At 44.8% G+C, this 24,803-nt stretch overlaps 2 protein-coding genes across 3 annotated transcripts in view; one reads left to right on the top strand and one right to left on the bottom strand.

Moving 5' to 3' along the window:
• shld2 (shieldin complex subunit 2) overlaps nt 1–13,995 on the bottom strand; it is a 20,460-nt gene extending 6,465 nt beyond the window's left edge. The window contains exons 1-7 of one of the 2 annotated variants that reach the window (XM_074675261.1): nt 13,858–13,995; nt 9,926–10,457; nt 7,423–8,261; nt 7,184–7,334; nt 6,987–7,094; nt 5,422–5,616; nt 3,885–4,031 (exon numbers count right to left, since the gene is read on the bottom strand). In XM_074675261.1, coding sequence (XP_074531362.1) covers nt 3,885–4,031; nt 5,422–5,616; nt 6,987–7,094; nt 7,184–7,334; nt 7,423–8,261; nt 9,926–10,079 — 1,594 coding nt within the window. In that variant the 5' untranslated portion in view covers nt 10,080–10,457; nt 13,858–13,995. Of the gene's footprint in view, nt 1–3,884; nt 4,032–5,421; nt 5,617–6,986; nt 7,095–7,183; nt 7,335–7,422; nt 8,262–9,925; nt 10,458–13,501; nt 13,608–13,857 lie in introns of those variants that run through there. The other variant, XM_074675260.1, reaches the window with a different exon arrangement.
• LOC141794769 (glutamate dehydrogenase, mitochondrial-like) overlaps nt 13,829–24,803 on the top strand; it is a 35,695-nt gene continuing 24,720 nt past the window's right edge. The window contains exons 1-3 of the mRNA XM_074675262.1: nt 13,829–14,228; nt 19,817–19,897; nt 20,845–20,900. Of these exons, the coding sequence (XP_074531363.1) occupies nt 13,829–14,228; nt 19,817–19,897; nt 20,845–20,900 (537 nt within the window). The remainder of the gene's footprint in view (nt 14,229–19,816; nt 19,898–20,844; nt 20,901–24,803) is intronic.

Consider the following 24,803-nt stretch of genomic DNA (forward strand, 5'->3'; position numbering starts at 1 on the left):
CCTTCATTCTTCCATCTTGATTTGATGTATATAGTTGGTGTGATTTGAGGTTCAGCAAACCTTTGTACAGAGAAGAAATAGTTCTACCTCCACTGTCTGAGTTGTATGCTTTCTTGATTAAATCCACTAGAGTTGTATTTGATATCAGTCTTTTTTTTTACCTTTTTGTTAACAAAATTCCGCAACTGTAAGTATCGAAAGAAGTCTTGCTTTTCTAACTGAAACTTTTCTTTAAGCACATCAAAGCTAAGCAGTGTACCAGTTTTAATTATGCTGCAGAGAGCAGTTATACCTTTAGTTGTCCACTCTTTAAACCTGCTATCTAATTTGCTAGGCTTGAAGTCTGTATCATATGCACACCATTTTAGGACTGTACTGTCATCCTGCAGTTTATATTCCGTGATAACTGTTTTCCATATCTTGAGAGTCAATTTTACTCGTGGAGTTCCAATAAATTGTATGTAGCCTTGTAAATTGCTGTCGGCTATGATTGCCTGTATGGGAATGGGGAGTATACTTTCCTCAATGCATTTCCACTGAGCATCATATGGTGGGTTACACCGGCACACAATAGGGCTCAACTGTGCTGCCCAATAGTAGTCTTTAAGAGAAGAGAGGCCCCATCCCCCTTCCTCTTTTGCTAATTGCAAAGTTTTTAGAGGAATTCTTGGTCGTCCATACTGCCATATATACCTTGAAATTGTTTTGTCCCATTCATCAAATTGTTTTTGGTTAATCACAATTGGTCAAGTCTGAAATAAATATAGTAGTTTTGGCACTATGTTCATTTTAATAGATTCAATTCTTGAGCAGAAACTTAAAAAAGGAATTAGGTTCCATCTTGCCATATCCTCTTTAATTTTTTGATTTATAACTGAATAGTTGCAATCATAGAGTTTAGTAGGATCCTTGGGTATTATGATGCCCAGATATTTGAGGCATTCTGCCTTCCAATCCAGAGGGTATTTCCATTGGAAAACGCTTGGTGGGTTATAATTATATGATAGGTAACCATTGACTTTAATTCTAGCTGTAGGCTTATTATACAGTGCCTGTATTGTTTTAATGATAGTGTTGTGTAGGCCAAATCTGTGTAAAACTCTGTAGAGGAAGTTCCAGTTTATAGAATCAAAAGCCTTTTCGCGTCAACACTCATCACCACTGCAGGGATTCTGTTTTTTTGAATGTAATCTATAACATGCAGCGTCCTTCTTATGTTGTCCTGTGTTTGGCGTTGACAAATAAAATCTGTCTGATCATTGTGTATTAGTTTAGGTAAGAATTGTTCTAGTCTTTTGGACATGATAGAAGTAAATATTTTATAGTCTATGTTGAAAACAGATATTGGTCTAAAAGCCCCCCTTTCCAATTTGTCTTTGCCTTCTTTTGGTATGGCAGAGATTATTGCTTCCCTCCAGCTGGGAGGCGGCTGTGCCTGTTTTAATACCCAGTTAAATGTTCGGAGTATGGTAGGTGTTAGCTCTTCTTTAAATTCTTTATACCATTCTGCAGTATAGCCATCAGATCCTGGTGACTTACCTAACTTAAGCCTACTATTTGCAGCTTTTAGTTCACCCTCAGTTATGTCTTTTGTCAATATCTTATTCTGTTCTTCGTTTACTGTGGGCAAATCCAGGGAGTTAAGGAAATTGTCCATTTGAGTTATGCTGCCACCTGGGACTTCAGCATATAGAGTTCTGTAGAATACTTCAAAAGCATGTTGGATTTCACTTAGTTCATTTTTTATTGTTTTTGTTCTTGGATCTCTCATTTTGTAAACTGTATTTTCAGCTATGCCTTCAGGCAGAAGATACAGGCAACCTCACTGTCAATTGAACCGATACAAATTTTCTCTTGTACCATTATCAATTAAGTTATTGAACGACAGTAAGAGATGAAGTGTGTGTGTGTGTGTGTGTGTGTGTGTGTGTGTGTGTGTGTGTGTGTGTGTGTGTGTGTGTGTGTGTGTGTGTCTTTGGGTGTCAGCCTGTTATGTGTGTACATTTGTGCGACAGCATGTGTGTATTGTTGTGTATTAGTGTGTTGTGGGTGTGTTTGTGTGTGACAAGACAACGAGAATTGGCAATCCATTTGTTTTTTAGTTTTTTCTCGGTGGGCATTGTGCTTTAATTTCTTTCTTTCTTCTATTCATGGGCATTGTGCAATATACTGTAAACTGTGCTTTAAATTGTGTATATGTAATGGACACATTCTACGCCCTCGCGTCCAAGACAAATTTCTCCCATGGGAGACAATAAAGATCTCATCTATCTAACCATCTAACCATCTAACCATCTATCTATCTATCTATCTATCTATCTATCTATCTATCTATCTATCTATCTATCTATCTATCTATCTATCTATCTATCTATCTCAACTCCACCCCCATCTCACCAGTAACAGCCTTTATGAACGCTTCCAGTCCTTTCCGCCCCCGCCAACGGAACTGAGACAGCCGTCATAAAAATCACCAACGACCTCCTCATGGCAGCTGATTGCGGTCTTATCTTCATCCTCATCCTCTTTGATCTAAGTGTGGCCTTCAACACCATTTCTCACCCCATCCTCAACAGACGCTCCTCAGTAGGTATCACTGAAACCACCCTGCTCTGGTTTCACTCCTACCCCACAGGCTGCACTCAGTTCATCCAACTCAATTCCCTCACTTCCCAGTCTTGCCCGTTACCTCGGGTGTGCCTCAGGGCTCTGTCCTGGGGCCCCTACTCTTCGTCATCTACCTCCTCCCACTAGGCAACATCTTCCGTAAATTTGGTATCCACTTTTATTGCTTCGCAAATGACACCCAGCTCTATCTGTCCAGTAAACCCGACTCCACTCTCCCACCTTCCTCCCTCACCTATGCCTCTCTGAGATTAAAGCCTGGTTCACCTCAAACTTCCTTAAACTTAACATTGATCCACAGTCCAAAGCTAACAGTTTTTCTGTGTCCATAGACAGCCCCACAGTGTCCCCCTCTCCTCAGGTAAAGAGTCTGGGTGACATCCTTGACAGCTCACTTTGTTTTCGTTCTCATATTAATAATAAAACCAGGTCTGCATATTTCCATCTATGTAACATTAATTGTCTCTGTCACTGTTGTAACTCACTCATTTTTGGTGTCCTTTATAAATCCCTCCATAAGCTCCAAATGGTCCAGAACTCTGCAGTTCGCATCATCACCAGAACCCCCTTCTTCCATCACATCACATCACCCCTGTCCTCCAGCAGCTTCACTGGCTCCCGGTTAAATTCAGAATCACTTTCAAAATCCTTATGTATACATTTCAGGCCATCCATAGCCTCGCTCCGCCGTACCTGTCTGATCTTATCCACATTTCTTCGCCATCTGGCTCCCTCAGGTCTTCCTCCTCTCTCCACCTCTCTGTGCCCTCCACCCGTCAGCACCATGGGGAACAGAGCTTTCAGTCGCTCTGCTCACCAACTCTGGAACTCATTTCCACCTCACATCAGGAACATTAACTCTCTTGCTTTATTTAAATCAAAACTCAAAAATCTGTCAGTTTAAATCTGCATTTTCCATTCCCACTGATTTATTTTATTAACTTTAATTCACTCCTTTTTGCCTGTTGGTTTTATTTCTCTCTTAAATGATTGTCTTTTAAGTTGTGCTTTTAATTACTGTAAAGTGTCCTTGAGTGTTTTGAAAAGTGCTTTTAAATAAAATGTTTTATTTTTATATTATTATTATTATTATCATGTATGTGTGCAGTTACGACGGTCTGAGGAGGTTCTTTGTGTTTGTGTGTGCATGTATGTGCATGTGTGTGTGTGTGTGTGTGCATGTGGGTGTGGGTGTGTGTGTGTGTGTGTGTGTGTGTGTGTGTGTGTGTGTGTGTGTGTGTGTGTGTGTGTGTGTGTACCTCTGTCCCTTTTGATGCGAGGCAGCCAGTCCACAGTTGCTCCCCACAGCAGTAGCGCCCCCTGCTGGCCATCGGGCTGCTCCACAGTCAGCAGAGCCTGGACCTGACAGCCGGCCTTGCAGTGAGACTGAGCCTGGCTCCTCCAGGCTGACGAGCATTTCAACCAGAGTGTTAATCTGCTGTCATTACACACCAAAGCAAGCTGTGACAATGTTCAGGATCCTGTCTGAGCCTCTGCTCACATTAACCTCAGCTCAAGATTGTTAACGTTATATAAACCTGTTCTTAGACCTTTTTAAACTAAATCCATTTTACAGCCATTCCATTTGCCACAGCAGAGCCTCCATCAACTCTCATGGATGATGACGGTGGTGGTGGTGGTAACATCCTTCCTCAGAGTCAGAATCTGAAGAATCAGAAATACTTTTTGGATGCTGAGGGGAAATTACATTTCAGTTTCATCCCTTCCAAGAAACATAGAGAGACAGTGACCATGACATGGGGAGTACAGGTGAACTGTGGCAGTGGTTTGAACAGTATCATGTAGAACCTAAAGGCTGGACTGCTTAAGGTAAAACTAAGCAGTCACCTAGTCTACGTAATGAGAGGCTAAAGTAACCCAGTCCCTTGGTAAATTTGATACACTGATAAAAACTCAATAAGATGATTTTGGCCGATGTTCTTTCTTCAAGTTTGTGTTTTGTGAAAGGGGTGAATAACATCCTTAGCATTAGCAGCTGTTTATATGACACTGACCCAAAAGGAGTACTGGGTAAACATTTTAATAGCGTTCATAAATGACAGTTTTTGGATGTGTTTAATGCGTCCACTCTCACTGATTCACCTTAACTTACTGAATGGCTTCAGGGACATGGTTTTAGAGAGGCCCACAGTTGGTACAGGACACATTCAAGAGACCAAAAAGACCCAAAAGGTGTGTGTTATTAGATGTGGTGGGCCAGTCTGGCCCTACATGCCAGGGCCGATATTTTGCCTCAGTCCACCTCTGCCTGTCAGCCATCATCCCGCCACCACCTCCTCCACTCTGCACTGATACACAGTCTCTCTGGATCACTGTACCACACACGGTTCGTCTGTTCAGTGGTCAAGTCCAGCTCCTGTTAATGAAGCCGTACAACCTGAAACGACCTTGCTCTTTCTTTCAGGGTCAGTTTGGATGGACCTGTAACTTTATCAGCCTTATGTGTGTCTTAATAGGAGAGTCTGTGTTTTGTGTTCCCCTTCTAACGTATGACAGGGGGATATTTCTAAACATTTTGAGGTGAAATAGAAAAAAACACTGGTCTCTGTACAAGATGTGTTGAATTCTAACATCATTCGTTTTTAAAGGGATATCTGATGATCAGAACCATGGCTTCATTCACACGAAGATCTTTGATTGAGCAGATAAATGAACTGCTCTCTGTGCTTCAGTAAAGAAGCAGGGGGCTTTTTAAAGGTGGATTTATCATTTCATCAGTTGTTTATGACCAGTAAGCTGTGACAGAGTCACCTGACCTAACAGGAGAAGACTCACCTGTGCTCAGCTGAGAGTGTGTGACACGCAGCAGGGCATGGACCAGGGTGTTGACCTGAAGACACCTCAGACTGGCATAAGGAAGGCGGCTCATGTCCTGAGCCGGGCAGGGTTTCAAAGAAACCAGCAGTGGGCGCCACTTCCGCAAAAAGCCACATAGGGCTGTGAGAGAGCGAGCATCGACAAGCTGAGGGGCTAAAAGACAGAGGGAAAGAGAGGTGTACTTTCTAAACGAACACAGTCTGTATTCTCACTCCAAAGGTAGAAGGAAGAAAAGGTGGGGAAAATCAGGGAAGATCAGGGCTGGTCAGGGACAAAAAGAGAGAATTAGGGCTGATTAGGGCTGATTAGGGACATTCAGGAAGGATCAGGGCTGATCAGGGCTGATCAGGGCTGATTAGGGTTGATCAGGGACATTCAGGGATCAACAGGGGAGATCATGGAGGATCAGGGCTGATCAGGGGCGATAAGGGCTGATCAGGGCTGATCAGGGAGGATCATGGCTAATCAGGGAAGATCAATGAGGATCAGGGACAATCAGGGCAGAGCTTGGAGGATCAGGGATTATAAGGGATCATCAAGTACAATGATGGCTGATGGCTGGAACAATCAAGGCTGATAGGGAGGAATCACGGACAATCAGGGGGGATCAGGGCTGATTAATGCTGATCATGGAGGATCGGGGCTGTTTAGGGATAATCAGGGCTGATCAGGGAGAATCATTGAGGATCAGAGACAATCAGGGCTGATCAGTGCTGAACAGGGCTGATCAGAGGCAATCAGGGATCACCAGGGCTGATCAGGGGCAACCAGAAGGATCAGTGGCAATTGGGGAGGATCAGGTGTGACCAGGGACCATCAGGGATGATCAGGGGCATTCAGGGATCACCAAGGACAATCTGGGATGATCAGGATAGCTCATGGAGGATCATAGGCTGATCAGGTAGGATCAGGGATCATCAGGGAAGATAATTGCTGATCGGGGACAGTCAGGGAGGATCAGAGGTGATCAGGGAGGATCAGGGACAATCAGTGAGGATCAGGGACTTTCAGGGATGATCAGAGGCAATAAGGGCCAATTAGGGAGGATCAGGGCTGATCAGGGAGGATCTAAGCCGTTCAGGGAGAATCAAGGCTGTTTAGGGACAATCAGGGATGATCAGGGTAGATCAGGAAAGATCATAGCTGATCAGGGACAATTAGGGAGGATCAGGGATCATCAAGGAGGATCAGGGGTGATCAGGGATCATCAGGGCAATCAGAGGTAATCAGCGACGATTGGGGTTGATGAGGGAGGCTCATTGAGGATCAGATGTGATCAGGGGTGATCAGGGATCATCAGGGCTGATCAGTGGCAATCAGAGGGACCGGGGCAATTAAGGAGGATCAGGACAGATTAGGGTTCATCGGGGATCATAAAAACTGATCAGGGGGGATCAGGGCTAATCAGGGAGGATCAGTGATCATAAGGGAGGTCAAAGTGTGATCAGGGGGGATCAGGGGCAATAGGGGAGGATTAGGGATGAATAGGGACGAAGAGGAGGATGCTGGGGCGTTGTTTGTACCTTGGGGTAAGCTGGAGCTGATGACTGGTCCCAGGTTGAGCAGCTTACTGCTGAAGGTGGACTGCAGCACTGTCTCTCCTCTCCACCTATCTTCATTTACCTTTAGACCTGACAGGGGGCAGCTCCATCAGTCACACACACCTTTCCAACAGTCTCAGGTGAGCCTGAATCTAATCCATCACACTTCCTGTCTGTACCTGTGAGGAGCAGGATGTCTCCAGGTGTCACAGTCAACACCCAGAATGCTGCTCGCCGCCAGAGCACAACTTTCATCTCAACACCAGACTGATCTGTCACCACAATGGACGCCAGGGCAACGGTGGTCCCTGCAGCCGGCCCAGATTTTACCTATAACCAGATCAGGAGATTTATCTTAGACTTCAGGCACTTAAACAGTTATTAGGACGTTCAACCCACCCTGGATACCTGTCCTCACCTTGACCTCCTTCAGATGACAGGGGTGAACCACTGCCACCAGCACAGAGTACGGGGACCCTTGTCTGCTGCACCCGATCAGAGGAGTGGTGGGGCCTCTGAGCCCGGCCACAGTTGTGTTCTCTGAGAGTGCCACAGATGCTTCAGGTGGCAGGTTTTCTGAGACCCGAGCCTTCTTGACTTCAGGGGATCTGAGGGGGGAGGTCCTGGACACCTGTTGCTCCGCCTCCTGGGAGCATAGGACTCCCTCCTTGGTGACCTCAACAACCACGCCCCCCTCTTCAGCCCTCAGGGATGGGGATGGTTGGCTGAAGAGCTCCACTGAGGCCCCAGGTGTCGAGGTTACTGGGCTGAAGAGCTCTGGGGTGCTGGAGGAGGAAGATGGGGGAGTTTGGGTGTCTTTTGGGGGAGTCTGAGGACATGGGGCTTTCACAGGGCTGGATGCTGATTGGATGCTACAGTGCCTGCTTCTCAGGATCAAGGCTTGGCTCAGAGTCCAGGTAGACAGGAACTGAGCATGGGTGGACAGAGAAGGGACGGTAGATAATGACTGATGTTTGGACCCAAGTTGTTCTGGTTTTTGTAGTTCTGGATTCTGTGGTTCTGTTGGTGCTGCAGGGAAACAGCCCTCCAGGTACTCATGAACTGAGGCCAAACACTGAAGATCTCTTTCTGGTTCTGGTAAAATATGTGGTTCTAACAGTCCTGGGGTCTCAGCGATCCTCTTTCCTTTAGAGGACGAGTCAGGCTGATAGGTCTGAGCTTCGTCCGGTTTGGTCTTTGGACTCAGTTCAGTTTGGCCCTCCTCTGGTGACAGCTCCTCTTTGTTTCTAGAGTTTTCTGTGAAATATGAAACACACAGTGGTTTAAATCTCACATCTGTAAAAAAAATACAGCACCCAGACTGGGAGAGCAGCTTAAGAAGGTAAGTTAAAAGAGTTTGACCACTTAAAGAACACCGTGTCACCGTCTTCCTAACAACATGATAGGCCTTTAACTCACTGGATCACTCCATTCTTTAACACAGGCTCACTAACATCAGGTTTTTGCTTGTACCTGTTAAGTGGTTCCAAAGCTACCTGAGCAGTAAGTGGTGTTCCACAAGGGTATACTGGGTCCTCTTCTATTTGCAATCTGTATGAGTAATCTATATTAAACTATGAACGATGTAAAGTCTTGTTTCTGTGGTCACGACATCTTTCTTTACACTTCATCATTTTCCGTGTCAGGGACATTTTACTACATACCAGCTGTTTTCAGTGCTTCCAGAAGAATCTTCGTGAACTAAGGCCGGTTCTAAATGCTAACAAGACTAAAGCCCCGTTCTCACGAAGCAGTCCAGTATGTCCAGTACAGTTTGGTACGGGTTGGACCAGCAGGGCCTGATCCTGTTTGTGTTTCCACAGCCAACCATGCCCTTCTTGGTAGGCGGTGTATAAGCCAGATGCTGATAGCTCCACCAGCAGCGCAATAGCGTGACCACATAGCAGCGCGACGGTGTACCCCGCTAATGAATCCAGCGAAGAAGACATATGGTGACGCCATTTTCCGAAACAACAGAAAGTTCTCTTCAGGAAGTGGACTGGAGATTTAAGCCTGGTAAGGTTATGAGTTGTTCTTCATTACCGCTGTCACACAGGAAGTGACCATTCTTTCGACAAATCAGAGGACTGCAGTGGTTCTAGCTCTACCTTCTGTGGTCAGATCAGTAAGTCTGGCACCCCAACAGAAGGATATTAAAAGTGGGACGGTACAGGTCGGTAATTTAGGGATATGTGCTGGTCAAAGGAAACGCCGCAAAATGTGTGCTGTACGCACCTCTGTACTTGGTGGAAACAGGACTAAAGATGACGTACTCCACCAGGTCTTAGAGAAAGGAAAAAGATGACTAAGATTTTGACTTTAACGAGGTGACTGTATTTGTCCAAACTTTATCACACCTGTTTTCTCTCTTGAATGAAGATCTGTTAGTCATCACATCAGGTGCCTACCAGGATGTGACGACTGGTGAACTTGGGTTTCTATAAGAGACACATAGGCCATTTTTCAATTGATATACAAACTCACTTAAGCAGCCTTTTTACCTGGACTCAAACATACTGATGTTCTGTAACTATCTCAGCCTAAATTGGATCACCTAAATATAGATTATTTTTGGTCTGTATTATTTTAAAACTGGAATTAAGGATCATCTGATGAGCTTGTGCTGATGTTGCACTGATAAATCCTGTTGGCACTGTTTGTTTATTGATGTAATGTTTATTTGTTGTTGTCTATGGTCCTGTCGAGCTCTCTGTGTCAGACTTGTTATGCCTCTGTCTTGGCCAGAGCAGGGCTCCCTTAGGAAAGAGATTTTATTTCTGAATGGGAGTATTATCTGGTGGAATAAAGATTTTATTTCATTTGTTTTTGTTTTTGTTTTATTTTTCATAAAGTTTTCTTTACATTAAAACCATACTAATTTTAGAGATGCACTTTCCAGGTTTGATCCCTAAGTTCATCACCTGTTGAAGGCTTCAGATGACCATCCTGCCAGGTGAGTTCCAGGTGTCTCCAGTGGACAGGGGGACACTCCTCTTCCTCTGTCCTAGCTCCTGACCCCACAGAGGAGGCAGGAGGAGCCCCGAGAAAGACAAGGATCCTGGGCCGGTCACACATGTTGTCTTCAAAGGCACACCTGAGACAGAGCTCAGGCTGAGAGGACCACACTTCCCAAGTGGACAGGGGATTTCTCAGCTGGATCTCTAGACCTCCTGATGTCCAGGTTTTATTGGAGGTCGTGAAAATGTCTCTCTGGAGTTTTTCAGCTCTGATTAAAAACCAGCCTCATCTTATACAACCATGACTTTGCAGAAACAGCTTGCAGAGCACGGCTCCATCATGGATGCAGACAGGCGGAGGTGTTTCACAGCTGGGAACAATAACCAGCAGAGCCGCCAAATCAGAGAGCAGGGTGATGGGGGAGGGTCTGATCCTTCCTCACAGCGTGTTTGTGGGTTCTGATGTTGATTCCTCACTCAGAGACCTTCAGTTTGTCTGTGGATCAATCAGGAGATCAAAACATCTGAACAACAGACAGCCTGTCATTTCTCTCTAACAGACTGTTGCTATTATTACATCCTTTATTTAACCAGATAACAGCCTCATTGAGATTTGAAATCTCTTTTTCAAGAGGGGCCTGGCATGGCAGCCGCAGACAGTTACACAATAAGAATTACAAATACATTCAGACATCAGCACATGGAAACCAAGCTGCTCTGGAAACACCAATTCAGAACAAAATAAGAAGCAGTCAAGAATTAAAACAGTCACATTGTCCAAGGCTAGCTCTCTCCTGGTCCCTTAAGAAAGTCTTAATTCACCCACAGTGATTAGCTCTGTCAGTCTAACATCCATCGAGAAAGTATTCCCTGTAGAGGGGGTGGCTTATTCAAAGGCTGTCTTACCCAGTTCTGTTCTGATTGAGGAACAAACATTTTAATGAAATCCTGTGAGCGCAGCCCACGATGGTTACTAGACCTGATCAAATATGTGGTCAAATAAGACGGAAGCGGCCTAAGAACAGATTTGTAGATGAAGAGTAGCAGGTGAGAGTGTCTGCGGACAGACAGGGAGCAGACCACTATACGGCTGTTTGATCACAGCTTATTGAACTAACAGGGAAAAAATTAGCTTGCTTATTGAAAAAAAAGTGCTGATTTATGCAGCCCTAGGAATCTTATGATTAATGTAAAAAAAAAACCTTGTGCCAATTTGTTTTCAGTCTTAAAAAGTGGAGGAGTGCTGCGTAAAACAAAAAACAATAAAGTTTGGTAGTTTAAGGAACTTCAAAAGTCTATGTTCACCTCAAAGTAGAAACAACAGATAATGTTGAAACTGAAAATGTTTTTTTCTATGAGAAATGTACAGTCATTTTAATTTGAAGGCAGCAACAGATTTCAAACAGTCAGCTAAGGGACCACAGATCAGTGGAAAGGTGTAATCCTGACAAAACAACACCTGGAGTAACACGTGTCTCTTGTGTCTGATCAATCACTCCAGAGAGGAAGAGGTTCAACACTGTGAGAGACTGCGTGAGCAAATTCACTGAGCACACACAGTTAAAACATCTGTGTTTGAGAGAAGGGGAAAAGGATGAAAACCTGATCTGGACGGAGCTAAATCCAGTCCACACTGTAAGGTGTGATAACCTTCAGTACCAAACAGACTCTATTCCCCAAACCCTCCCTCTCCCCTCCTTTTCCTTCCTTGCTCTCTTCCTTTTTCCTTCTCTGTCTCTCCCTCTCGTGTACGTGACAGATTCAGTTACCAGCTGCTGCCTTCACTCACTCAGTCAGACTGAGATTAGACACCAACAGCTACATCAGCGGGATCCAGCCTCCATCATGTGTCTGCTCAAACATTTCTGATTCCCTGTGCACATGCGAAGGCTTTTATATCTTATCAACTGTTTTTTTCCAGGTTAAGTTAGACAGTTATTAGTCCCTTCAGCTTGTTCTTTATCATCTAAATCTAATAATATTACAGAGTGAAACCAGCTGGTGAAATCGAAGTTTACTTTTTAGATTTACATTATATACATATATATATGGTTTTACTTAATCTTGAGGTTCACTCCTAAACCAGTACGACTTAACCTGTCAAAAAAGCTGTAGTATTTGAAAAATGATGATGATGACCCCACACATTATTGACATATGTAGGAATTACTATCACACTTTTACTTTTAATGTAGTTTGGTTTACATCTAAAACTTTAATTAAGATTTAAAAAATCAAACAGACTGTTTCAACCATAGGCTGTATAAAACATGGACTTAGTCTCTCTGTGATGCCACCCATCTGTTCCTGAAACCCCCAAATGAAGCCAATCTGTGGACGCAGCCATGTTGATTATGATGCCAGCTGTGAGTTTCCTTTCTAAAAGCTACAGGGCGCTTGTCAGTCATGAACGTAGACTACAAAAAAAAAACAAGCTAAAACAAAGGCTGAATGCTAAAACAAAGGTTAGAGGCTAAAATGCAAGCTAAATGTTAAAACATGGATTAAATACCAAAACCATGGACCAAAAAAAAATGGACGTCGTCTCATCATCAAAGTGAGGCCGCCACAAAAACTACTCCCCCTGGTTATTGGCTGCAGCATAGGTAAAAAAATCCAGCTCTCCAGTCATTCCAGATTGTTTTCATAAGTTATCTGAGGTTAAAATGAGGTTTTACATCACGTTTAACGATGATTGACAGCTGTCATACTCATGTATTTTTTTCGGGGATAGTAGTATGTGTCGGGGAGGTGTGGTCGAGAAGTGATTAGACTCTTGAAAGAAAAAAAACAATATATTTTTGTCGCCTGGCTCCACTAAGATTCTCCCAGAATCCCTCACAGTCTCTACTGCGCAGACTCTGGCTGCACAACTGCTACCAATGGCTGCGCCTGTGAGGAGGGAATTTTGGCTTCATAACTGTACAATGGTAAATGACGGAACCATGCTGTCCACTCTATATACAGTCTATGGTCATGAACAACAACTTTTAGTACTCTCACATAGGCTTTACTTTTCTACACCGAATGTTGCCCCTTGGTCTCAACATAAATCCTAACGTTTTATCGCTTGGATCTTTTAATTTGAATGTTTAGCCGGAAATGGAACTGGTCCCTGTCAGGCAGCTTGATGCGCTAGTACCGAACAGAAATGCGAAACATAGAAACCTGGTCAAAGGACATGAGCGTGTTCAGAGTTAGTCTGTCACTGTAATACCAGTTTGTATTTCTTTCTGTGTTTTACGGTTTAAATGGCTTTCAGAAGAAGCTCGTTCGGAAACACTGTCCCTACGTCAGGCTGCTGCACTGTGCGGCTCTCCCCCGTAGCTCTACCCCATAGTTGTCCCCTCACGTTTTCGTCATGAAACGTCTCGTGCCCAACCGCCTACCCGCCGCGTTGAGTTCAGTTATGATTTACGATCACTTCACTTTCGCCATTCCCACCAAGCCCTACGGGTCACTTATGAGTCCAGAAACCTGCTCATTGGGTCATGTGAGTCCACAGGGATCCACTGCTCTCTGTAAGCACACGACACTGACCTGGCGAGGGAGGAAAGTTGCAACAAAGGGAGCGCCTGCATAGTTCGCGTTGCTAGCAATCCCAGAATGCTTTGAGCAGCAAACTGACTGTTTTCAACACAAAATGCATGAGAGCGAACTTTTCACGTCGTCAGTTCGTTTCCAATTGGCACACAGAGCGAGGCAGCGGCGGTGTAAGTTAACAGGAAGGGGTGGCAAGAAGGAGGAGCCGCTCCTGCGGTAAAGGTATTCGTGTTCCTCTTAGCATTTGCTCGCCTTCCTCGCACTTTCCTAAACCTCAGTCGACGAACTCCTCTTCCCTCCACGGTTACCTCTGGTAGACCAAACATGTACCGTTATTTCGGGGAGTTACTCACCCGGGGAGCGGGCAGCGCCCTGGCATCGGGTTCCGCCACTGCTGCGGAGACAGCTCTGCCCGCGTCCGCGCTGCGCTTCCGCGGCTACAGCCAGGCCGTGGACCAGGATGACGATCCGAACTTTTTCTCCATGGTGGAGGGCTTCTTCGACAAGGGCGCTGCCATCGTGGAGGACAAGCTTGTGGAGGGCCTGAAGACCCGTGAGAGCCCCGAGCAGAAGAGGAAGCGGGTCCGCGGGATCCTGAAGATCATCAAACCGTGTAACCACGTCCTGAGCGTCAATTTCCCTATCAAGAGGGACAACGGAGAGTGGGAGATGATCGAGGCGTACCGGGCGCAGCACAGCCAGCACCGCACACCCTGCAAAGGAGGTGAGACACACTGGAGCGGCTGTCTCTCTGACAGCTCCACGGCATCAAGCCATAGAATCTGTCAAAAATGACAGTGATCAGGGTTTCAGGGGTCACAAAGCCACAACCATCAACAGGACCTTCCAGAGACGGTCAAACACTGAGTGTGTACAGGGAGGGAAAGTTTCACAGAAGTGTATCAGTCCACAACAAACTCGTGAAAATCAGTTACAATAAATGGTTCATAAATAATAATGATACCTTCGTCTTCGCAGAACTGAAACTGTCCAATAACTGAACAGTATTTATGAAACGAATCCAGGGACTACCACTTCTCACAATACTGATAAATTAATCACATTTAAGCTTTTCAAGTAGCTTAACTGTCCAGTTTAAAAAATAGACACAAAACAAAAACTTTTATAAATGATCTATACTGGTAAGCAAGCCAAGTAACAAGTGATCATTCGTCATTTCTTGGCCATATCTGCTGGCCTGTGTCTGATGGTGTGAGCTTTCCAAGAGTAAAGGGACTGAAAGGTGATTTATAATACTGTATGCAATGTATGTAGCTTCAGAGTCAGAGCAGAGCTTCCTCAAAGACACCACAGGTTATTGTTTATGAAATTATCTTAATGAAATATGCCATTGATATTAAGAAATAAATAGTTTGTGAATGAATGCTTGTAAACAAGAACAAATCAACACATGGATACAGCAAACACTACCCAGTCTTTAAACGGTGAGCTCAGCTGGGATATACCTGGGTTATCCTCCAGGGGATGAACAAGGTGTCTAATATCTGTTAACAAGTGTGTCACCTGACAGCGGGGGGATTCTGTGAAAAACATGAGGGACAGAGCAGTAATAACAATAACAATAAAACAAAAGTTAAATTAATCAGCAAAAAGATCTGAAAGGTTGTTTTTGGCTTTATGAGTTGTTCATGTCAAGCACTTTGAAGGACTTGCCTTAAAAGGTGCAGTAAAATGACCCCCACTTCCTGTCTTATGTTAACTTTGGAGACTGAATATTTAAAGTGACGTCAGCTTTACCTACGGGAACTCTGCAGACAGGCGGTTTGTTCTTTACAGGTGTATAAAGGTGTGTTGAGCTATGAGAGAGGAGTGTGCACGTGGCTGAAGGTAAAATACTAGCTTCAGGAGCAACAACATGAGTGAGCTGATGTTAACATTAGCTCTCAGGCTGTGCTGTGATTTAGTCTGGAGACCATCTCACTCAGGTGATCTGATGGAGTTAGTGTTTGATCATAACCTGTTTAATATGTTTTAACAGGTGATAAACCTGCAGCAGATAGAGATCAACGTTCAGGGTTTAGCCAGGATCCTCCTTTAACAGTTTCTATATTCATTAATTAACATAGTTTGTTCCATTTTAGTATTCTTCTTTGGTGTCTCTTAGTTTACTTCATCACTACAGAGAAAACTGGTCATCTCTCCATGACAGTTTCCTTCTGACCATGGCTCATCAGTGTTTGGTGTGATTACTCTTTAAATCCTTAAAAGCTGATATTTCAGCTTTGGGCACCATCGTTTTTTTCCAACAGCTCTGATCACCTCCTGGCAGTTTGTGTGTGTGTGTGTGTTCAGTAGTATGAGTGTCAAAGCACTGTGTTGCATAATTGTGTTTGTAAATGCAGCTCTGAGCAGGTTTGGTGAAGGTGGAGAGGTTCCCTCCCCTGACAGGAATGCCGACTGTGTGTGTGCGTGTGCGTGTGTGTGTGTGTGTGCGTGCGTGCGTGCGTGTGTGTGTGTGTGTGTGTGTGTGTGTGTGTGTGTGTGTGTGTGTGTGTGTGTGTGTGCGTGTGTGCGTGTGCGTACGTGCGTGCGTGCGTGTGTGTGTGTGTGTGTGTGTGTGTGTGCGTGTGCGTGCGTGCGTGCGTGTGTGTGCGTGCGCGTGTGTGTGTGTGTGTGTGTGTGTGTGTGTGTGTGCTCAGCTGCAGTGACTCAGTTATTTTAGTGTGGTATAGTGTTAGCAGTACAGTGTAGCATTGGTACTGCAGTTGAACTCTCTTCTGCACTGTAAAAAAATTAAATTCATATTTTATTTTTACTGGAGTTAGGGACCTTTACAGTTTAGACCAGTTCTAGTTCTGCTCATCAGTTCTGGGTTTATTGGTTTCTGATCCAGATGATGTTATTTTTGGGTTTTTTGGAGAGTGAAAAAAAAGTTATTTAAAAACTTAAGTTAGCTGGCCTTCATTGTCCGACGTTTAGTCTCTGAAAAGTTAACTGTCAAATGTGACATGGATTTCACATTTTCTACTTAATCAAAAGTTGCTTTTTTCTCTTTAGGAGAGATCAAAGAAGATAACACAGCTGAAATGTCTCAGTAAACAAAGGAAGAATGTAACAAAACACATTAGAATACAATGTCTCATTTAACTTGTTTGAATCAGCAAACTGTATGTCTGTGTGGTTGTGTCAGCGTTTTGCTGAAATACTCCTCCAGAACTTATGAGGGCAGTGTGCTCATCAGGTAACCTCTCTTCAATTCGGATGGAAGTAAATGTAGATTTCAGAGAAGAAGACTACAATCAGCTGCCCATGTTTTAGATGACAGAGTGTGTGTGTGTGTGTGTGTGTGTATGTGTGTGTGTGTGTGTGTGTGTGTGTGTGTGTGTGTGTGTGTGTGTGTGTGTGTGTGTGTGTGTGTGTGTGTGTGTGTGTGTGTGTGTGTGTGTATATGTGTCCTCTCCAGCTGTGGAATATTTTAGGAGATTAAGGCCCCGTTTACAGGACAATGTTTCATCTGAAAAGGCAATGAAAACGTTCTGCGTTTACATGGAAATGCAGAGGAACTGAAAACACTGTAGTAAGCATGCCAGGCCTGCAGGTGGTGCTATAACTGTCTGGTCCAGAAGCAGCTTCAGGGAGATCTCCATCGATTGAGCCGATCATCGGGTGTGCAAAAGTGGAGTAACAGATGCAAATTCTATATAAAGACAGTCATCAGATGTCATGTCAGGAGCACAAGCACGGCACGGTAGTTGGTGATGATCCTAACAACTGAACTGCTGCTCCTCTCTGTTTGTCTGCTCCTCTCTGTTTGTCTGCTCCTCTCTGTTTGTCTGCTCCTCTCTGTTTGTCTGCTCCTCTCTGTTTGTCTGCTCCTCTCTGTTTGTCTGCTCCTCTCTGTTTGTCTGCTCCTCTCTCTGTTTGTCTGCTCCTCTCTGTTTGTCTGCTCCTCTCTGTTTGTCTGCTCCTCTCTCTGTTTGTCTGCTCCTCTCTCTGTTTGTCTGCTCCTCTCTGTTTGTCTGCTCCTCTCTGTTTGTCTGCTCCTCTCTGTTTGTCTGCTCCTCTCTCTGTTTGTCTGCTCCTCTCTGTTTGTCTGCTCCTCTCTGTTTGTCTGCTCCTCTCTCTGTTTGTCTGCTCCTCTCTCTGTTTGTCTGCTCCTCTCTGTTTGTCTGCTCCTCTCTCTGTTTGTCTGCTCCTCTCTGTTTGTCTGCTCCTCTCTGTTTGTCTGCTCCTCTCTCTGTTTGTCTGCTCCTCTCTCTGTTTGTCTGCTCCTCTCTGTTTGTCTGCTCCTCTCTCTGTTTGTCTGCTCCTCTCTGTTTGTCTGCTCCTCTCTCTGTTTGTCTGCTCCTCTCTCTGTTTGTCTGCTCCTCTCTGTTTGTCTGCTCCTCTCTGTTTGTCTGCTCCTCTCTGTTTGTCTGCTCCTCTCTGTTTGTCTGCTCCTCTCTGTTTGTCTGCTCCTCTCTGTTTGTCTGCTCCTCTCTCTGTTTGTCTGCTCCTCTCTCTGTTTGTCTGCTCCTCTCTGTTTGTCTGCTCCTCTCTCTGTCTGCTCCTCTCTGTTTGTCTGCTCCTCTCTCTGTTTGTCTGCTCCTCTCTGTTTGTCTGCTCCTCTCTCTGTTTGTCTGCTCCTCTCTGTTTGTCTGCTCCTCTCTCTGTTTGTCTGCTCCTCTCTCTGTTTGTCTGCTCCTCTCTGTTTGTCTGCTCCTCTCTGTTTGTCTGCTCCTCTCTCTGTTTGTCTGCTCCTCTCTCTGTTTGTCTGCTCCTCTCTGTTTGTCTGCTCCTCTCTGTTTGTCTGCTCCTCTCTGTTTGTCTGCTCCTCTCTCTGTCTGCTCCTCTCTGTTTGTCTGCTCCTCTCTCTGTTTGTCTGCTCCTCTCTCTGTTTGTCTGCTCCTCTCTGTTTGTCTGCTCCTCTCTGTTTGTCTGCTCCTCTCTGTTTGTCTGCTCCTCTCTGTTTGTCTGCTCCTCTCTCTGTTTGTCTGCTCCTCTCTGTTTGTCTGCTCCTCTCTCTGTTTGTCTGCTCCTCTCTGTTTGTCTGCTCCTCTCTGTTTGTCTGCTCCTCTCTGTTTGTCTGCTCCTCTCTCTGTTTGTCTGCTCCTCTCTGTTTGTCTGCTCCTCTCTCTGTTTGTCTGCTCCTCTCTCTGTTTGTCTGCTCCTCTCTCTGTTTGTCTGCTCCTCTCTCTGTTTGTCTGCTCCTCTCTGTTTGTCTGCTCCTCTCTGTTTGTCTGCTCCTCTCTCTGTTTGTCTGCTCCTCTCTCTGTTTGTCTGCTCCTCTCTGTTTGTCTGCTCCTCTCTCTCCTTCTTGGCTTTAGTTGTAGACAGTGAATGTGGTTCCTCCTTGTTTTCCTCTGAGGAGCAGCTTGTTTCTGCAGCAGGGTGTGATTGAACTAAGCTATAAATGGAGGAAACTGCAAGAAGAATAAGGGCCACTTTAAAGAAAAAAAAAATAGATTAATGTCATAAATTTGTTATAAAAATGTTGTGAATCTACAAGGGTAAGGTTATAAATATACATTTTCATCACATAAATGTATGAGGATACAGTCATAAACGTAGAAGAATAGAGTCAAAGTCTTATTATCTCAGGCTATAGCTAAAGGTTCTCTGAAGATCTTAGAAATGTGGTCTGAAAACTCAGATCACATGTGTCAAATGATTTAGATGACCCTACACCTCTCCTGGATGAAGTGACTTCACATTTCTCTCTCAGATTTGATTGGAGCTGTAACTTACAGATGTTTCATTGGAACAGGAGCCGCTCTGCATGGAGCACACTGGAAGTCCCCCTGTGCAGAGGGCGGCTGGTTTCGAGGAAAACACGTTTGTAGCTCTCAGTCTACCCCGCTGTGATGGCAGAGAAGTGTGGATTTGTTAGAGCAACGTTCTTCTGATGAGTTATTGATTGGGAAAAGACCAGTCTGTGAATATCTTTCGAACTCTACCAGAGTGCTTAACAAAGCTCCAGTTCCTGAGTGGTCTTTACAGAATCCTTAGACTCATGACCATGTTCTGCTGATGGGCCTAAAGATGAGGTAATTCCTCATTTGTGAAACCTGTACTAAAGAATAACCTCACAGGATGCTCCACGCTGCTCATTGTTGTGCAGGCTGCTGCTGCACTGACAGACTGTAGATGTAGAATAAAACAACCAGTTTATTCTCATTTTTTTTGGATGTGGCCCTGATCCTCCGCTGTAGAAAACAGTGATTGACCTGTCGGCTGTCTTTCTGTGTTCATACTGATATATGAATTCTGACGGTGCCAGGAGCTGTGATGGCTCATCATCAACAGAAACCCAGGGTCAGGTGTGATTTGGTGTAAGAGTTTTTTTTTCTGAATCTTCTGTTTGTCTTTCAGGAATACGTTACAGCACAGATGTGTGCATGGATGAAGTGAAAGCCCTGGCCTCCCTGATGACGTACAAATGTGCTGTGGTCGGTGAGTACACGTTCATGTTGGTGAAGCTTTAAGGAAGGGTAGGAATCATTTCAAAATGAAGTCAGAATATTTGCATTCGAAAAACAGAATGCTTCACTTGTATCATGTTGCTGTATTTCCCTGCTGAGCGCTGCTTGTGCTTATGATCAGGGTTGGTGGAAAATGGTGGAAACTTTCCAGGAACTTTCAATGAGGTTCAACTTGGGAAATGTGGAAATATTCTGAATCTTTTATCAAAACTTCCTTGACTTCATGTTGCCTTCAGGTGGTGCCTTCAATGATCTTGTGCTGTGGGCATCATGCACACTGCTGCATGTGGGGGTGTGGCTTCAACAGCCCTGCAGACAGCAAAGTGCTGCTTTTGGTCAAGGAAAAGCAGAGACATTCAAGGGAACTTGCGTTAAATCTGTTTTGTTTTTTTTTAGCCACAATGTACAGTCGATCAGGCTGCATGGTGGTGCAACAGTTAGCACTGCAGCCTCACAGCAAGAGGGTCACCGGCTTGATTCCCAGTGGGAATCCCAGTGCCTTTCTGTGTGCAGTTTGCATGTTCTCCCCGTGCATGCGTGGGTTCTCTACGGGTACTCCGGCTCCTCTCACAGTCCAAAAACATGCTCACCAGGTTAATTGAACACTATAAAATTATCATAGGTGTGAGTGTGTGTGTGAATGGTTGTCTGTCTCTGTGTCAGCCCTGTGACTGGCTGGTGACCAGTCCAGGGTGTACCCCGCCTCTAGCCCAATGACAGCTGAGATAGGCTCCAGCCACCCACGACCCTGAACAGGATAAGTGGTTCAGAAAATGAATGAATGAATGTACACTCTACCTGTCCTAGCTCTATTTAAGTTCCTTTGTGATAAAGTCTTGTTTATTCCTGTGGAAAGTTTCCCACTTTGATAATTCCCTGAATTTGCAGCCTTAGTCATAATTGTATGATGTTTTCCAGATGTGCCGTTCGGTGGAGCCAAAGCTGGAGTGAAGATCAACCCGAGGAAATACTCAGTAAGTTTCAACACAGCACAGAGACTTCTAAGACCTCTCCTTCACTGTGACATGACAACATGTGCTGGGGCTCAGGGTTGGGCCTGGTTTAGACGTGGGAATCTGATTTGACTGGGGTGTAAAAAAACTGTGGCACCCTGATGCCAGTGAAACAAGTTTAGACCTCTGTCTGAGGAGGAGAAAGGAAATAAATGTGTTTGATTTTGTTTGTTTATGCTCAGAGGAAAAGGTTGGCAAGAGAACTCAAACAAAACATGACTCCCGGTTTGATGGTGTACAAATCATCACCATGGCAACACCATTCGTCACTGGCCTATGGGCTTTACAGCAGGGTTGGTGGCAAGTCTCGAGATGAAAAAACATTTTTAGAGTGGGACTCTGTAAAGCAGGCAGTCAGGGATTCAAAGGAAGCCGGCTGGAACCAACACTGGCTCCTCAGGACTGGCCACGCCCTCTGACAAAAACTGTATATGGCTCATAGCAAGACCAACATCTGGAGGAGATTCAGAGATGATGGAGATATCTTCTACAGTTTTAGACACATTAGAGATAAAAGAGATTCTGTTGCTCCAGAGGGTGCTGTGACCACAATCAAACATCACCATGTGTGTGTGTTCAGGCCTGGTCCCTCCCGCCCTCTGGCTGTGTATTCAGTCAGCCTTGTCAGCTTTTGGTCTGTCGTGTGTGTGTGTGTGTGTGTGTGTGTGTGTGTGTGTGTGTGTGTGTGTGTGTGTGTGTGTGTGTGTGTGTGTGTGTGTGTGTGTGTGTGTGAGGTCTGTGAACATCTTTACATCAAACACCAGCTCTGCACCAGCTCTGGCTCTGCTGGCTCAACCTTTGACCTCACATCAGGGCTTGAAGACCTCCGGCATAGTGCCGGAAATCCGGCGTAGACAAACCTGCCAGATTGTGAAATCCTGCAGGTCGGTCTGGCTGCCCTCCGTTGATTTCACTCGATCGAGTTCCGACTGAACCAGTCAGGAAAGAGAGGCGGGAGCTGCAGAGAGCAGCTCCCGCCTCTCTTTCACAAACAAGCAGCAGCGGCCCAAATCCGCTACGTCATACCGTGGCTTGATGCGTATTGGTCTATGATGAGTGTGACTGGCAGAACGATCGTCCAATATGGCACTGTCCGTCTAATTTGTCAGATAAATGTGCTTCGTGAAGAGAGTAATTAATGACGGAGGCGGAGAGCAGAAGCAGCGTAGCAACCCCTTATAATGAAGCAGTGATATTGAGAGATGTTTTTGGACAACAAAGAAGCTTGGCTTCAGAGAGCAAGTTTACCACGTAATCGGGATACCCGCTCGAAAACTGCGCCGCCAGCGAGTCTGTAATCACGCAATCGGGCGCGCATGGATGTATTTTTCATCCATGCGAATTTCAGTAAAACCGTCACTCCTACTAGCGACTTCGGCGGGTTGAATTATTTAATTGTAGTTTTCTGAAACGGCATCTGAAATACTAAACCCATTGCAGTATGAGACTACGACACCACAACTCCCACGAGCACTGCCTGCACACAGTGTTTGCTCATTGGTCCCTTCGCAAAGTCTTCTACTGAGAGGCGCCCCAGACGCGCTGGTCTTCAGCCTTCGTCTCGGACACTGTGACAGCTCCCGGTGTTTAGCGCCTGATAACGTGTTTTAAAACTTCCTCGCGTCTTGTTTGCTCTCTATGGTAAACGGATTCTGGGATTTAAGTCACAATCTAGCGCCAAATATTCCGTAACTTGTTAAAAGTGAGGACATTTATCAGGTGGAGCTCATTTAAGCTCACAGTGCACCGTTCTCACCAGCAACACTCACCTTGAGCAGGGGAGGAGGAGAAGACAGGAGCACACGTAGAGAAGTGAAACTGATCATAGATATGAGAAGCCGTAGGAACAGTATTTAAACCTCCTAATAAACAAACATTTTAAAAGTTATATGTAAAAAGTTCACTCTGGAAATACTGTAAACAAACCAAATCATTCTAAATAAATGAAACTTATGGTCCAGTGTGACTTATGTAGGCCTACGTTATTTTCGTCTTCATGACGCATTTTTTTGACTGATACGACCTCAAAAAATGTATGATAGTACTACGAAGTGACTTGTAGTCCAGAAAGTATGGTACTAGTTTATTAGTGAAAAATTGCTGTTGTAAATAAATATTAAAGTAGACAGTGTTTCTAGAAAGCTTTTTCAGTTTAGTTTTTATTTTTTCAATTAATCTTCAACCTTCACAACTTTCATTGAATGCAATATTATGCTCCTCCTTTAATTACTTTGTTTCAATAGTCTGCATATTTTCATATTTAAGGAGCACAACCATTTCAGAGCTGAATACTTGATTTAGGTAGTCTTTATTTGAGTGTGCACAGGGGTCATTTATATTTAAAAAGGTTTTAAATCTATTTCAGGTAAACTTTAGCATTTCATCATCCGTCTTGATCATATCAAACATAATTATCCAACAACAAAATTGTGGACCCTACCAGAAGCGATGGCCACATGCTGTATCGCTGACTGACCGTTTGTGTGAACAAAAAATTAGTGTTACTGTGTTTAATGTTGTTTTTATTATTATTATTATTATTATTATTATTATTATTATTATTATTAATAATAATAATAAAAACAAAACTAAACGCAGTAAACCCCCCCCCCCCCCCCCCCCCCCCCCGCTTTCAGGCACAGGATTTTTTCCTGCTTCAAGCCCTGCCTCACATGTTCTGCTACTGCTGCTCCATGGGGACTTTGGCCTCTGACCCTTGACCTTTGACCTCTCCATAGAAATTAATTCTAGGGTTTGTATGCAGTATGAACAGACTCTAAGGACGCGGTCACACTGGCCAATCGTGCTGTGCCTAAGCACGCTTCAGCCGTAAAGCACGTTTAGAAAGGCCAGTGTGACTGCAACTGTGCCGTGCTCAAGCGCAATTCGCTTCCGTGCTTCGGCACGCTTCGACGAGGTGGGCTTTGGTGCGGTTTACTTCATGCACGAGCACAAGCACGCGGACAGCGCGTGCGATCCATTACGTATAATCACCGCGAGTGCATCTCTCGACAGTCATTTTAAACAAAGCGATGATGTAGGCGGGCCGTGCGCGTGTCTGATACCTGCTAAAGTCTGGTTCATATAGGGGTAGTGTGACCGCTGGCCGTACTCTACAGCTGGGAAACAGCGCTGCGGGGGGGCAATCGTGCTTAAGCACGGCGCAGTTTGGATGGCCAGTGTGACTGTGCTCTAAAGTATTTGCAAGTTCAGATTAATTTCAGATTTTTTTTTAAACTCTTTATTGGATGAATTTTCACCAGTGACGACACAAACATGATAAGTGACAGCCCCCTTCTTTAATCCCTCCCCTTAGTCTCTCATTATTGAAAGCAGAATACACAGAAGTACAAACACTGAACAGCAGTAAAAGGGTTAAACAACAGGCTCTGTCACCCAGCTGCAGAGGGACGAGGTGCAGGGGGTTTAAGGAGAGTGGTTCTCTGGTCCAACACGCTGGTAAATGCAAGAACAGTCTGCAGGACTGTAGAGGTAACACACTGTAAGGGGGCACCAAACAGGGCCAAGACAGGATCCAGAATGATAGTTGTGTCGTGTGCTGTGCTAAGAGTTAGGTAGACTTTGGACCAGGATGTACCAAACCTGGGTCAGAACAAGATCATATGGGATTGATTAGCTGGGTATTGTTTGCGCCTGGTCCTCGAGTCGGTTAGATTAGGGTCGATCTGAGAAAGCTTTAGGAAATGAGGGGTTCTGGCTTTGATGATAATACCTTATCTGAAAACAGGAAACAGGTGGGGTTTGGGTGAGTCAGATTTCTGTGAGAGGTCAGAAGATGACCTTAGAGTCCTGTGATTGTAAAGGTTGTCCCTTTGTCGGAGCAAGACTGGAAGATTAATCAGT

Source organism: Halichoeres trimaculatus, unplaced genomic scaffold (assembly GCF_033239565.1).
Source record: "Halichoeres trimaculatus isolate MK-OKI-2021-1 unplaced genomic scaffold, fHalTri1.1 fHalTri1_scaffold_8, whole genome shotgun sequence".
Classification (NCBI taxonomy): Eukaryota; Metazoa; Chordata; class Actinopteri; order Labriformes; family Labridae; genus Halichoeres; species Halichoeres trimaculatus.